This window comes from Balaenoptera borealis, assembly GCF_965194805.1.
Source record: "Balaenoptera borealis genome assembly, chromosome: 16".
NCBI lineage: Eukaryota > Metazoa > Chordata > Mammalia > Artiodactyla > Balaenopteridae > Balaenoptera > Balaenoptera borealis.
This window is the reverse complement of record NC_138872.1, coordinates 71,215,789-71,230,241: the sequence shown is the minus strand read 5'-3', so window position 1 is coordinate 71,230,241 and position 14,453 is coordinate 71,215,789. Positions and strand designations below refer to the sequence as shown.

Sequence of the window (14,453 nt, the reverse complement as noted above, 5' to 3'; positions counted from 1 at the left end):
GAGTGGGGAAGCCCGGCGGGTGGTGTGGGAAGGTACCCGAGTGTTGCAGCCGGCACGAGGGTGGGGCCGGAAAGCGGAGCTGCTTCCACCAGCTGATGTTCGGGCCACGGGTCAGTGGGAGAGCGTGGCTCCGGGTTGATTCCGAGCCCTGGGCTGCCTGCAGTCAGCCAGATTGCCAGGGAAGCAGCCCAGCCCTGGACTGGGGAGGAGACTCAGCCCTCTGCCCAGGCTTCTCAGTCTCGGCGCTGCTGACATGTGGGGCGGCTCATTCTCTGTTGTGGGGCGTCCTGGGCACTGTGGGGTGTTTAGCAGCCTCCCTGCCTCCGCCTCCCCACTGCCCCACCAACTGTGACAATCAAAAATGTCTTCACACGCCCCCCGGTGGGGGGGGCAGATCGCCCCAACGAGAACCACTGGGTTAGACACACCAAGGGGCCTTCCTGTGTGAAGCCACTTCCCCAGTGCGTGGAAGACTCTTAGAATGTTCTATCTGAAAGGGCTCTGATCACCTGGTCCAAAGTCCTCCTTTTTGCAGAGTGGAAACAGGCCCAGAGAGAGCGTGCAAGTTGGCTGGGGTGACAGTGAGCTGGCAGTGAAGTGAGATCTGGAACTCGGCTTTCCTGGCCCCTGCCTGACGCTCTTCCTCTTGTCCCGCAGCAGCCGGGGAAGGGGGACGTGAGGGGGCTGCAGGGTGCGCAGGCCCAGGTCTCCGTCCACTGCAGCTCAGAGCTGTGGGACCTGGGACGGGGCATTTATCCCCTTAGAGGCTGTTTCCCCACCTGTGAGCAGGACGATACCAATAGTAACCACACCTGTCCCACCTGCCCTGGCCCTTGGCTTCTGTGTGACCTCGGGGGCAGGGGCGGATCCTACACCTCACTGAGCTGTGAAGTGGAATGACAGTCTCTACCTTGCAAGCTCTTTATGAAGGAGCAGCTCCAGCTTTCAAAGTGTGCAGCTCCTAGGAACCCAGCAAACGCTGGTTGTCTTTCCCTCCATTTCCCTTTGGGCAGGTCAGGCTCTTTTGATGCCTGGAGGTGTGAAGATGTGTGCAGTGGACAGAGTACTGCAGGAGGCCGGAGCTCTTAATACCAAACACCAGGGCCTGTTTTTAAACTTATGATCCTCTTTGACTTAGGTCTCTCCTGTGGTCCTGGCCAAATCCCCGTGAGGGCAGGTGGGTGGAGGCTACTGTTCTCAGTTTGCACGTGGAGGACAGAAGCTCAGAGAAGTCGAGATGTGAAGCGTGAGCACTAACAGGCCGACCCCAAATCCTTCATTTTCAAAAGCTATAATCACCCAGCAGGCACATAAGCAGATCATACTTCATGTTTACCCAAGGCCAGAACTGTTAGGGCAGAAATCTTCCGGTGGTTCTGAACGTGGGCATCGTTACATTGCCCAGACTTCACTGTGGCCTGCTCTCTCCACAGGGTTTGCCTCGCCGAGGTGTACCAGGATAAGGCGCTTGTTGGAGATTTCATGAATCGAAAATGCGACTACGGAGACCCAAAGGTGGGCCCCGCGCGGTGGTCAGGCTCAGCCAGCCCTGAGGCAGGGATCTCTAGGTTCTAGTCTGGTCCTCTGGGTCCCACGGTGCCTCTGCCAGCCTTGCAAACATGGGCTTTTCCCCTGCTCATTTGGGAAATTGACTTGTCAGTTCTTTGGCTGTGGCCCTCACTTGATCTGGGTCCAGCATCAGTTTTAAAGATGATTAGAATTTGCCATGTCTCTTTGCAACGCTGCTGTGTCTTGGGTCTATTTTATTAAGAAAATAGGGTTGCTCTTCAGAAATTACAAACAGCTAGACTTCTGGAAAGCTCGTGGATAGGCCATGAGTTTTTTGTTTTTTGGTTTTTGTTTTAATTTTATTTTAAATTTTATTTTTATTTTTGGCTGCGTTGGGTCTTCGTTGCTGTGCACGGGCTTTCTCTAGTTGCGGTGAGCGGGGGCTACTCTTTGTTGTGGTGCGCGGGCTTCTTCTCATTGTGGTGGCTTCTCTTGTTGCGGAGCATGGGCTCTAGGCGTGCGGGCTTCAGTAGTTGTGGCATGCGGGCTCAGCAGTTGTGGCTCGCGGCCTCTAGAGCGCAGGCTCAGTAGTTGTGGCTCGCGGGCTCTAGAGCGCAGGCTCAGTAGTTGTGGCTCGCAGGCTCTAGAGCGCAGGCTCAGTAGTTGTGGCTCACGGGCTTAGTTGCTCCGCGGCATGTGGGATCTTCCCGGACCAGGGCTCGAACCCTTGTCCCCTGCATTGGCAGGCAGACTCTTAACCACTGTGCCACCAGGGAAGCCCAGCCATGAGTTTTCTGTGGGCGGGGCTGGGACGGTGATTGACAAGGAAGGAAGCTGTCTTTCCAGACCCAGGCTTCTCTGTTCTGTGGCTCAGAGTCTGCTCACCCCTCACTCATTGAGCTCACACCGGACTCCGCTGCGTGTATGTCCGGCCTTGTGCCAGGCGAGGCCAGTTGAAATGGAGCCACAGGGCAGTGGGACGGGCAGAGAAGTAAATGCGCACCGCAGAACAGTGCAGCCACCCTGAGAGAGGAAAGCACAGGCCACTGAGGTCTCAGAGGGAGAATTAGGAGTGCTTTTGATGCAGGTGACGGAAAAAAAAAACATAACAGGGGCTTAAGGCTTTTTTTTCCCCATGTGCCAAGCAGCCCGGAAGTAGGCCGTCCTATGCAGGTGCAGCAAAGCAGAGATGTCCTCAGGGTCCCAGGTTTATCCTGTCACTCTGTCCCCATTCCTGGTGGTCAGCTTTCCATCCTCACGCTGGTCACCTCATGGCTGCCAGGTAACTGCTGGAGCTCAGTCCTCACAACAGAATCCCAGGGCAAGAAAAAGTGGGGAGAGGGCCCTTGTATCAGGGAGGGGACAGCCTTTCCCAGGAGATCCATCCTGACTCACCTTGGGAAGCTGGACAGGCTGTCTCCCCACACCAAATTGGGGCTGGCTCCACTGCTAAGAAAGAACGGGATGAAGGAAGTAGGCGACCAACGGCATCTACTACAGAGGGCTTTTCAAATGTGTCAGCACTGAGCCCAGACTGCAGAGATGAGGAACCAGCCGAGGAAAGGCAGAGAAGGAAGGAAGGCAAGGTGCCCCATGGGAGGACGGCAGCGAGAGGCGTCAGGGAGGAGTGTGAACTTGTCCTGTAGCGCTGGACACCGGGTGACAGGGTGACGAGGTCGGTTTGCTGGCCATACCATGGAGGATGAGTTGGAGGTGTGATCCTGGGGGTGGCGAGGCAGTGAGGGACCACGCTGTGATCCAGGTCTGCACTGGGATGGTCGCAGGTTGGGTACAGAGGAGGAGGGGTCTGGTTTGGGGTTCACGGTTGAGCGTGGCGGTGGAGGCCGACTTGCACAGGTGAGTCACAGAGGAACAGACCTGGGGGGAGGGAGGCGACGAGGGGACACAGGCCTGCTGATTGGAGGAGACTGCACAGGACACGTTCGGGGCTCCCATCTGGGGCTCGGGGGAGAGTGCTGGCGGCGCAGGTGTAAGGCTCGGTGTAAGGCTCTCTCCATCTCCGAGTGAAGTGGCGAGCATCTGTCACCTTCCCAGGGGGGCTGGGGAGGCAGGAGGACACAGGAGACAGTGTTTCTGTCATTGTCTCTGGGAGGTCGCTGCCGAGGGAGTTTGCTACAAGATTTTCCCTCAATGTGTCTTAGTGAAACCTCCATTCAGGGAGAAAAAGGCCTTAACATCTCATTCTCTCATGTTGAAAGGTTTGTGCCAGCGAGTTTAAAGAATTTGTGGAGAAGCTTAAAGAGAAGTTCAGTTCAGCCCTAAAGAATCCTAACCTTGAAATCCCAGACACACTCAAGGAGCTGTTTGCCAGGTAAGGTTCCCTTGGGAAGGTTCTGTGTGAACCTTGGGGCAAGAGGAAAAGTCACTGGCCAGGACCGCCACGGGTGTGTCCCCCACCAGCAGTTCCACTTGACCTTGCAGCGAACCCTGCACTACCCTTGACTCTGGACGCCCTCGTCTCCTCTCTTGGGCGACTTGAAAATGGGGAGGCACTGCCATTCCTCGCGCCCCACCAAGCACTCCCTTCCATTCCATGGAGGCCCTGCTCTGACTTAATTCTGGCCTACTCAGGTATTTGAGTCCTTTTGCTGTGATGGCTCATTTTAAGCACGAGGAAACTCTGAGAGGTACTTAACTTCCCAAGGTCACAGTGCTAGTGAGCCCCAGGCCGGGATTTGAACTTAGGTAGGTCTGACCCCAGAGCCCCTGCTCTTTCCAGCTCAACCACTGGGCATCTGGAAAAGAACATACTTGGGTTTGAGCCCAGACCTGTGAAACTTGAAAATCTTGAGTGCTGTGAACCAGACCTATTTCCGCTGCTTGATCCAAATGTGAATCCCTTCTCTTCACCGTCCTCATCAGGATAGTCCCTCTCGCCACTGTATTTCCACATTTCTTCCATCCATCAGGTCCCACTGTGAACTGTGTGGTACCTTTTCAGTGAGCCGTCTACATTTCTGTTGGGGATCTCATCCTTTCATTCACCCAACAAATAGTTTATGTCGTGCCCACTGTGTGCCAGAGCCAAGGAGCGATTTGTAGCCGTTTACAGATTTTGCCTTCGCCACAAACTCCTCCCCAGAACCCGCAAGTGGCATGGTTGTTCTCTTCAGTCTTGAAGATGTTTCAAGTGGCCTGTTTACCTATATATAATTTCTGTTCCCACATATTTTCAATAAATGTGTGGGGCAACTTTTAGTTATAAAAGAAGAAGTTTAAGAGTTTTAAATAAGAGTTCATGACCCATCTAGAGGAGAGAAAAAAGTTCCAGCTGTAACAGTTTACCACTGAATTTGATCTTGAGCATTCTGGCAGGCAAAGCAAAAAAGAAGACGGTTCCAAGTATTTTCTTGTTTGACCAAAATCAGGTCACGTTTTTCTGAAAAGGTGCTTTGTCTTGTTCCTAAATTTTAGGAAGAATTGACGATTGCAAAGATGAGTTTTGACTTTAGTTTTGTAGAAACCAAAGAAATGTCTCAAATAGATGGCCGTGTTTTTTTGTAGAGTTCTACAATTTACTTCTATATTTATTTGCTTGGTATGAACACAATAAAACAATATTACTTGGAGCTCAGAAAAGTAGGTCAGGGGTTAACCTATAATGCCATCACCTAATAACAGCTATGCCCTGTGGGGTGTTTTCTCCCCACCTTCTTCCTTATGCTTGTTTTTCATCATGGTGAGCCCACAGCTGTCTGTCCTCCTCCAGTAACACCTAACAGTCGCTCCCTGTGAGTTAACATCTCCTTGTTGCCTCAGAATGGTCAGTGAACGAACATTCCTCATTTCCTCAACCCTCATTCTTGCAACACACTCAATTCGATGGGCAGAACGTGGTGTTTTCTCATTTTAATTTACACGTACGTGTTTCAATTTTAGGGTCTTTACTATTTTTTCCACCATGTTAGCCAATCAGTAACCGCCTCCCACGAGCATCACCTTGGCTACGGGAGGTCAGCTGGGCTCCGTTCACAAGTTCTTCTGTTTCCTATGCAGATACCGAGTTTTGATGATTGGAGATGAAAAAGATCAAGTCAGGAAAGAGGATGAACTTAATAGGCAAGTACTGACAGACCCAGTGCCTTTTCCTCGGCTGCTTGATTGGGTTGTCTGCAACCTAGCACAGGGTCATCTAGGGCTGAATCTAGCCTGGCGCCGATTTCTGGAAAGAAAGTGTTATTGGAACACAGCCACACCCATTGCACGTGTAGCCTGCACTGCTTTGACGCTCTGACGGTAGGGTTGGGTGGCTGCAACAGAGACCATTGGGCCCAAAGAGACTAAATTATTTATTATTAGGCCCTGTGTGGGGAGCGTGTGCCGACCCCTCACCCTGCCTGTCCCTGGCCCAGCCTGAGGACGGGTTGGGGAAGGGGTTTGAACTCCTAGCCCGTGAACTTCCCAAGCAAAAACTCCCTTGGGACTTCCCTGGTGGTCCAGAGGTTAAGACTTCACACTTCCTCTTCAGGGGGCACTGGTTTGATCCCTGGTCGGGAAACTAAGATCTCACATGCTACGCAGCGCGGCGAAAAGTAAAAAAAAAAAAAGAAAGAAAGAAGCCTTAGCCTTTTCTTTCCATCTTGGATAATCAATATTCAGTTTGATTTTTAGCTCTGTATTCAATGAAAAGCCTATTCTCGTTGGAGAAACAGTTGTTTAAAATTAGACAAAAAGAAAATCTAAGCACTAACCACATGAGTTAGTTGTCATGAAAACCCGTTTCCAGGTTATGTCACCCCTTACCCACCAGACTGAAACTTTTTCCCTGTGAAAATGGACCAATCAGTAAGGCATAAAAACCATCATTTCTTTTGTTTTGGTTTATGACTAGTTTGGACATTCGTATCACTTTTGTGAGATTGAAAACTTTTTTGAGACCGAATCTACCCAAGATGCGCGGTGCCCTGCGGCCTGTGGGCTCACGTGGCCCTGTTGCCCCGTCTCTTTCAGCGTGGATGACATCCACTTCCTGGTGCTCCAGAACCTGATCCAGAGCACACTGGCCCTCTCGGACAGCCAGATGGAGATCTACCAGTCATTTCAGGTGGGTGTCGGGGACGCAACGTCAGCTTCACAGCAGTGCTCTGGAACTCGGGGCCTTTCCCAGGCCGGGCCCTGTGAGGTTTCCACCCCTTCACTTCTTCACTGCAGGGCCTCAGAGGGCCTGATTGCCCCTGAGACTCTAGCCCTCACTCTGTTCATCTTTTCTTTTTTTTTTTTGGCCGCACTGCACTGCTTTTGGGGTCTTAGTTCCCCAACCAGGGATTGAACCCAGGCCACAGAAGTGAGAGTACCGAGTCCTAACCCCTGGACCTCCAGGGAACTCCCCTGTTCATCTTGGAAGTATGGGCACAGGATCTGGTGACCTCCAAAATCCCTCCCAGCGCTGAGGTTTTGAGTCTAATGTTGAAGGCAGAAAATCAGGCAGAAGAGGAAATGAGCCTCTCAAAAGAGCTGAGAAAGTAATTGGACTACATGGCATATCTTTTCCAATTATAACGGACAGATGTCAACATATTTTGATTGCTAGATATCGCCCAGTGGGAAAGCTGCCTTTCTGCAGGCGTTGAGTCATATATCTCCTGAGAACTTACTAGAACTGTAATGCTGCTTTATCGTGGCCGAATGAGGATGAACGAGAAAGGCGGATCTCCTTCAGCCCCGCGCTGAGCCTGGGAAGTGCTCTTTTACAAGTGTGAAAACTTGAGGTTCAGAGAAGTTAAAAAGCCCGTGCCCAAGATCCCAGAGCTCATCCATCTAACCTGAGTCTGTGTGGCTCCAAGCCCCCAGCAGAGGGGCCCTCTCCCCAGGCCCATGCTTCCCTTGTTTCTAAGGATTGCAAAAGTGTGTTCCAAGCAGAGCCTGTCTACTTTTGTATTTAGTCTCTAAACCCTAAACTCAGCTCTTCAAGCCAGTTTGGGACATGCGGGGGGAAAAAAGTAAGAAAACAAAAGGCTGGTGTTATTTCTCATCCCACTGATCTATTCAGACGGGTGCTGTCCCACACGTTGTGGGGATGCCTCAGAGTCAACTGGAGAGCTCTTGTGGCACGTGGGCCCCAAGCCCCACCCCACGGTGTGCAGTCAGGAGTGGAGGGGGCAGGGCCCTGACGAGCTCTCCTGCCCAGCCGGGGTTAGAGCTAGCAGGACCTCGGGGGGTCAGTCCAAGCCCCCGTCACACGAGAAAGCCCAGCCCCCAAGTTATGGCAAGAGCCTGGTCCCTGTGTCCCAGCCAGGGCCGTGGCCTCATTTTTCCTTCCTCCGGCTCCATTTCCAGGTGGGGTCTGAGCGGTAGGGATGGTGCCAAGGGGCTGTCACTCTCCCTGACCACCCAGGGTGTGGGAAGTCGCATGAGGGAGAGCACCTGAGCCCAAGGAGGACACAGGGCCCTTCTTCAGGGATCCCCTCCCCCTGGCAGCAAGGAATGGAAGGTCATTAGGGATGAAGTCAGGGAATTCCCTGGTGGTCCAGTGTTGAGGACTCCACGCTTTTACTGCCGAGGGCCCGGGTTCCATCCCTGGTCAGGGAACTAAAATCTCACAAGCCACGTGGCGTGCCCCGCCGACCTCCAAAAAAAAAAAAAAAGAAAAGGGATGAGGTCAGAGGCCCCCCGGGATCCTACCAGGCTCCCTGCAGCCCCGAGCTTCCGGGAAGTGTGCTGCAGGAAGGTGGACGTCACAGGCACCCCAGATGGCGGTAGTTCACTGTGTCTGTGACAGCCCAGCCTCTTGGGAGTCTGACGGGCTGCGCCACACTCCCCACTCACTGTGCGTGGTCTGTGCGCTCCTGTTCCACGCCAGCGGCCGTCTGGGGGGTGTGCCCATCCTCGTCGTCACGGGGAAGAGACGAGCAGAAGGTGCAGGTGCTTCACAGGAAGCTGGATTCAGCTTCCACTTGCGCTTGGGGGGAGGCAGCGATGACCTAGCGGCTGCTCCCTGCTTCTTCCCTCCGCCCCGCTCAGTCTGTCCCCATCAGGCTGCTCGTCCGTGCGCCAGGACTGACGTAGAGGTGGTACCTGAGAAATCGAGGGCACTGTGTGCACCTCGGACTGACGGGACCCAGTGTGTGCCCAGAACCCCCTCTGTCTCCGGGAGAGCCACCCCCATGCTGCCCCAGCACCCCAACTGACCACCACTTGACTCCCAATCCCCTGGCCACTGGCTCGAGGACAAGACCTCATCCTCTCCCTGGTCCCGCCCCTCGCAGCAGTGTGGCCTCGGAAGATCCCTCAAAGTCCGTGAGCCTCAGTCTCCTGTCACCCTCGGGGCCCGGGGTCAGTGCAGCAGAGAACTTTCTAAGCCAGGATTCTCAGACCATGCCTGCAGGTGTTCTTGGCCAGTGCTTTGAACTTTCCTGGAGGCTGGTGTGTACTTGACTTTTGCTGTCAGTTGATTGAACCAGCACTGTTCGGAAAACTGGAATGACGGGACTGCCGGTCCCGCAGTCCCTTGAGCTGCCCCTCCTCTGGGCGGGATCCGCATCTGCGAGCCAGGGAGCCATGGCGGCGTGGCCCACGGGGGGGCCTCTGCACCCAGGACCCAACACCGCCCTCCATGTGTGCCCCGTGCTGGGTGCCAGGCGCCTGCTGGGGCAGCAGTAAGAGTCGAGTCTGTGTTCTTATGGAAGAGAGTGACAGTGAATAAACAAATGAGATCACTTCAGGTAGACACAGTTACTACGGAGAAGAGGAAACAGCTTAATGTAACTGAGTTGACTGCAGAGGAGCCGGACGGAGGAGGATTTGGCCTTTGAGGGGAAGTGTGTGAGCTGAGAGCCGAATGTTAGGGAGTCAGCCACGCGGGGACGGGGGGAGTGTGCTGTCCCAGAAATGGGAGCGGGAAGCGCAAAGGCCCCGAGGCGGGAGTGCCTTGGCTTTTTCAAGAAACGTAAGGAGGCCGGTGAGGCTGGAGGGCGGTGAGCAAGGGCTGCACTTATTGTAGGAGTCGAGGCCGGGGTGGTGGGCCAGGTGCCACTCACGGGGCTCTCGTCAAGCCTAGTGAGGACTGGGAGTTCCGCCTGCAGACAGAAGCCATCGGGGCTTTCGAGGCGGGGAAGGAGCGTGTGGTCTGATTAGGCATCAAAGGGCTACTGTGGCTGCTGTGCAGAGTGGTCGGGCCGGGGGCCGGGGGCAGGGGGCAGCAAGAACGGTTGGCAGGAGGCCACGGGGAGAAACGATGGTGGCATGGCCCAGATGCTGGCAGTGTAGATGGCACAGACCAGATGCGTCTGGGAACGTATTTTGGGGGTAGAGCCCAGCAGACATGCTGCTGGGTTAGGTAGGGGTAAGGGACACAGTGGTATCGGGGGTGATTCTGCGTCAGCTCCCAGCGTCTTTGCGGCCAGAGAGATAGGCGTGGGGCGCAGCCCGCCTCTGCCTGCAGTTGCCTGTTCTCTGTCCTCTCTGAGGTGACGTGAAGGTGGGTGCAGGCCGACCGGCGGGACGTGGGCTTCCTCCGGGCTCTCCCCCACCGCCAGCCGCTTCCTCCATCCATGACCAGCTGCGGCGTCTCTGCATCCACGTCTGGGTGTCCCCCCGCCGGCTGGAGAGCCCTGTTCACGCGCGGCCTGCTGTGTTACAGACGTTCCGCCTCTACCGGGAGTATAAGGACCACATCCTGGTGAAGGCCTTTGTGGAGTACCAGAAGAGGAGCTTGGTCAACCGGCGCCGGGTCAACCACATGCTGGGCCCCAAGAAAAACCGCGCCCTGCCCTTCGCGCCCATGTCCTACCAGTTGTCCCAGACCTACCACAGGTGAGCACGGGGAGGGCGGGGCCTGTCTGCGGAGAGGAGCACGGGTGAGCGGAAGTGACGGGCGTCCCTCTTCATCAGAGAGCAGGGCGGCCTGGGCCTCTCGCGGCCTCGTGTGCGAGACACAGCCTCTGGGACCAAGTTTCTCATCAATGTCTGTCCTCCCTTCTATGGGAATAAGGTTAATGCTTGCTGTATTTTGTGTTGGGGTGTTTTACCAATTTTGTAGGTAGTTTGTTTCCCTTTTTCCCATGAAATTGGGTAAAATGAGTTTCTAATAATTAGACCAGCTGAAAGTGCACCCTCCCGGTTGGGCATAACCTCGGTCCTAATCTTCACGGGCTCCGAGCTGTACCAGGCCGCCTGCCTTGCAGGCTCACACACTTCATTTGGAAGCCATCATGTACTTTCTTTTTTTTTAAGTTGCTCTTTATATATATATAAATAAATTTATTTATTTATTTTTGGCTGCGTTGGGTCTTTGTTGCTGCATGCGGGCTTCTCATTGCGGTGCCTTCTCTTGTTGGGGAGCACGGGCTCTAGGCACGTGGGCTTCAGTAGTTGTGGCTCGCGGGCTCAGTACTTGTGGCTTGCGGGCTGTAGATCACAGGCTCGGTAGTTGTGGCGCACGGGCTTAGTTGCTCCGCGGCATGTGGGAGCTTCCAGGACCAGGGCTCGAACCCGTGTCCCCTGCATTGGCAGGCGGATTCTTAACCACTGCGCCACCAGGGAAGCCCCATCATGTACTTTTTAGACCCAGTTTGCGGCACGTCAGCAAGAGGTTGTTACAGGGTCCGGAAAGTCACCCCTCTGGACAGAGGCGAGGGCTTGACTACAGGCTCCAAGTGGAGACTGTGAGATTGAACACACGCATGTCCCCTCCCCTCTGTAGGGGTTCAGGACTTGACTTGTGTAAAGATGATTACAAAAAGCACATTCATCTTCCCCAATTTGGTACCACGAGGCCTGGGGTGTTGGGTTAGATGAAAAGGTGCAGCACCTTCATTCGAGATGGAAAACAGGGCTTCCAGGGAGAAGCCGGTGTGTTTAGTGTTGACGGCAAGATTTGAAGTGCCCTCAGCCCATCCGCACCAAGGCCTCCAGCATCCCGTCCTCAGAAAGGCCCTTCCCTTCTCTTTCTGTGTAGGATTTTCACGTGGCGATTTCCGAGTACCATCTGCACAGAATCATTCCAGTTCTTCGACAGACTCCAGGCTGCCGGCAAGTTGGACCAGCCTGATAATTTTTCCTTCAAAGACCAGGGCAATAACGACTCCACGAGCGACCTGGTGGCATTTTCTTTGGACGGCCCTGGAGGACACTGTGTGGCCGTCCTGACCCTTTTCTCTTTGGGCCTTGTTTCCATGGACGTCAGGATCCCAGAGCAGATCGTTGTGGTGGACAGTTCAATGGTGGAGAACGAGGTCATTAAGAGGTAAGAGCCGGGGCAGCCGCTGGGGTGCTGCTCCGAGCACCGTCGGGGGCTTTGGGCACCATCACTTCCTCTCAGGCTGTGGCATCTGCAATTTTATTTCCTCAGTCATCTGGTTTTTATTTTCAACGAACACGTGCTGCGTTTCTCTGCGTCGTGCTTGGCATTGTGTGGGTATTTGCCGCACAAAGACAGCAGGGCCTCGGCAGTGCCTTCCGGGAGTGCCCAGGTCGGGGCGTCACGGGTCTGTGAACCAGGGATTCCAGTACGGTGTCCAGTGCGGCACCTCCTGCTGGTGCCTCTGGGCGCCGGGGGAGCCAGAGGAGGGGGTGACTGGGCCGCGCCAAAGAGAAGGACCCAGAACAGTGTGGCACGGAGGGTGGGGTAGGCAGAGCAGGGGGATCGTTAAAGGTTCCTTGAGGCCGTAATAGCTGAATTGGGATTTAATGGAAAAGCAGGCATTTTTGGACAGAGACTAGGAAGGGTTTCCAGGCCGAAGGGACAGCCCTTGCAGAGACACAGGTATAGGGACAGGGGTGGGGGGGCGGGCATGGAAGGTGGACGAGGGGGATGAATCTGGAGCGCAGCCTGTGCTGACCTGACCTCACAGCCGGATGCCAGGGCCGCGTCTGTGGTCAGAGCGCCGCTCTCTGAGGGGGCGGCCAGACCAGCAGAAGGCTGGGCTGGGCTCCGTCGTCCAGGTCCGTTTTCTGCTCCTAGCCTGGGAAAGGACGGCACCTTGGAAGAGGACGAGGACGAAGAGGAAGACCTGGACGAGGGGGCCAAGCGCCGGAGCATCGAGGTGAAAGCCCGCCAGGCCTCCCACACCAACTACCTGCTGATGAAGGGCTGCTGCGCCCCCGGCATCGTCAGCAACCGCAACCTCAACCCCAGCGACAGCATCGTGGTGAACTCCTGCCGGGTCAGGCTCCGGCTGCGCTGCACCCCGAAGCCCACCGGGCTCGGGCCCGCCGGTGAGTGCCCCCCCAGCTGCCCCGTGGCCCAGACCTGGGGCTCATGGCCAGGCTCCCAGGGCCACGTGCGGCAGCCACCACTGACGGAGCCAAAGCGGAAAACGAAGGAAAGGCCCTGCTCTCCGTAGCAGCCGGCCCGGGGGGCGCGCGTCCTGAGTTGCCCACTCACTTGGGGAGCCCTGGGGTGTGCCCGCTGTGTGGTTAGCGCCCACCATGGTCTTTTTGCCTGCGTGTTGCCTTCTGACCTCTTGCTGTGAAAGATGAGTATTCTGCTTATATTCATTATCTCTTATCTCCTTTACTTCCAGTTTTTACACTTTTCTGAGTTCTTCTATTGATTGCCTTTGAGATGATAATGACTTGCTTAAACCTCCATTTCCTGCACCCTTAATTTCTGGCAGTCTCTCCTCCCTCCACATAAAACGAGAATATTAGGGCCTCGTCCCCGCACTTCTCTTCCCCCTTCCTACCCCTTTCCCGCTCTGTCTGACTTGCCTTTATTTTCGCATGTTGAGGTGTTTACCTTCACAACCACAGTCAGTATTCTGTGCTGTTTCAGGAGCTTGGCCCAGGCAAAAATGTGATGACCTGTAGCCTGTGGTCTGAGCAGAGACACCTTGTACAGGAAGCACCAGAAACCAGCCGTGGCTGGTGTGAACAAAAGTCGGGACTTATGGGGGGGTCCTGGCGTATCTCACGGGGTCTGCGGAGCCGTGGACGTGGGAACATCAGGAAGGGTGGGGCCCGGGCAGCCTGAGTGGAGGACCACCCCGCTCCCTCCAGAGCTCTAGGGTTCTGGTTCTCAGACCCCAGCCCCACCTTTGTGCCCTTCCCTGTGAGTCTTGAACAAGAGAATCATACTGGCCCTGGGGATCCAGTGGGCTGCAGTCAAGGGCCCAGGGCGGCATGTACCAGGAACCTGACTGCCAGGGGCCCAACCGTGTCCACCCAGAAGGCAACCCCTGGACATTTGGGGAGCAGTGAGTCGGTGTTGGAGCATGACCTGCCTCGGCATCGCTTGTACACTGGTCTGGGGAGGGGAGGGGCTTCTCAGGGCTGATTCTGGTCCTCCTGGTCTCCACAGTCACTTCTCTGGAAGAGCTGATGGTGGGAACCTCCTGCCTCCCTGACACATTCACCAGGCTGATAAACAGCCAGGAGGACACCTGCAGCTTGGAAGAGTTCGCCCACCAGGTGGCGCTATCCGGGTACAGACCCGGAGACGTGTCGGCCGCCCTGGAGGTCCAGGGGGCCATCGCTGCGGCCGGCTGCTTTGGGGTGGACAGGGCGGAGCTGAGCCGAAGGTTCTCGGCCTTGGCGAGGGCGGACGGGGAGCGCTCCCGGACCTTCGCAGACTACGTCCAGGTGAGCTGCGCTCTCAGGTGGCCTGTGGTGGCCAAGCCAGAAGTAGCAGCTCACGGGCCAGACGCACGCTGTGGGTGGGCTTGGCTTGGGGCATGTAGTGGAATTTTTTCAAAAGCTGGATTAGTTGTCAACATTGAAGACAGGAGATCCTGCCTGAAATTTTGCCAGCTTCTCCTGAGCGTTAGAAGGTCTGGCCACTGTGGGCCCTGTTTCTTCAGCACAGCTGGCCGAGCCTCCCCAAGCCATGGGCCTTGTCCTCCCCAGCTCTCTGCTGTCTCCAGATACCCTGCACCTGGTCCACAGTACTCACCGCTTCATTAGCGCGAGTCCGCGTGCCGGACGCGCAGTGAGGCCCGACAAGCCGAAACGTCGGAGTTTGGAGGGGGGAAAGGTTTACTGCAGGG

At 55.5% G+C, this 14,453-nt stretch overlaps 1 protein-coding gene across 8 annotated transcripts in view; it reads left to right on the top strand.

The window, feature by feature from the left end:
* The window catches only part of GTF3C1 (general transcription factor IIIC subunit 1), a 73,343-nt gene that overhangs the window by 53,350 nt on the left and 5,540 nt on the right, over positions 1-14,453 (top strand). For 7 of the 8 annotated variants that reach the window (XR_014235844.1, XM_082360787.1, XM_082360793.1 and 4 more), the window contains 8 exons: positions 1,434-1,515; positions 3,729-3,841; positions 5,527-5,589; positions 6,481-6,574; positions 10,109-10,281; positions 11,426-11,713; positions 12,431-12,684; positions 13,769-14,049. Coding sequence is in view for 7 of the 8 variants with exons in the window: in XM_082360787.1 (XP_082216913.1) it covers positions 1,434-1,515; positions 3,729-3,841; positions 5,527-5,589; positions 6,481-6,574; positions 10,109-10,281; positions 11,426-11,713; positions 12,431-12,684; positions 13,769-14,049 (1,348 nt within the window). In the remaining variant the exon portion in view is untranslated. The remainder of the gene's footprint in view (positions 1-1,433; positions 1,516-3,728; positions 3,842-5,526; positions 5,590-6,480; positions 6,575-10,108; positions 10,282-11,425; positions 11,714-12,430; positions 12,685-13,768; positions 14,050-14,453) is intronic. The other variant, XM_082360789.1, reaches the window with a different exon arrangement.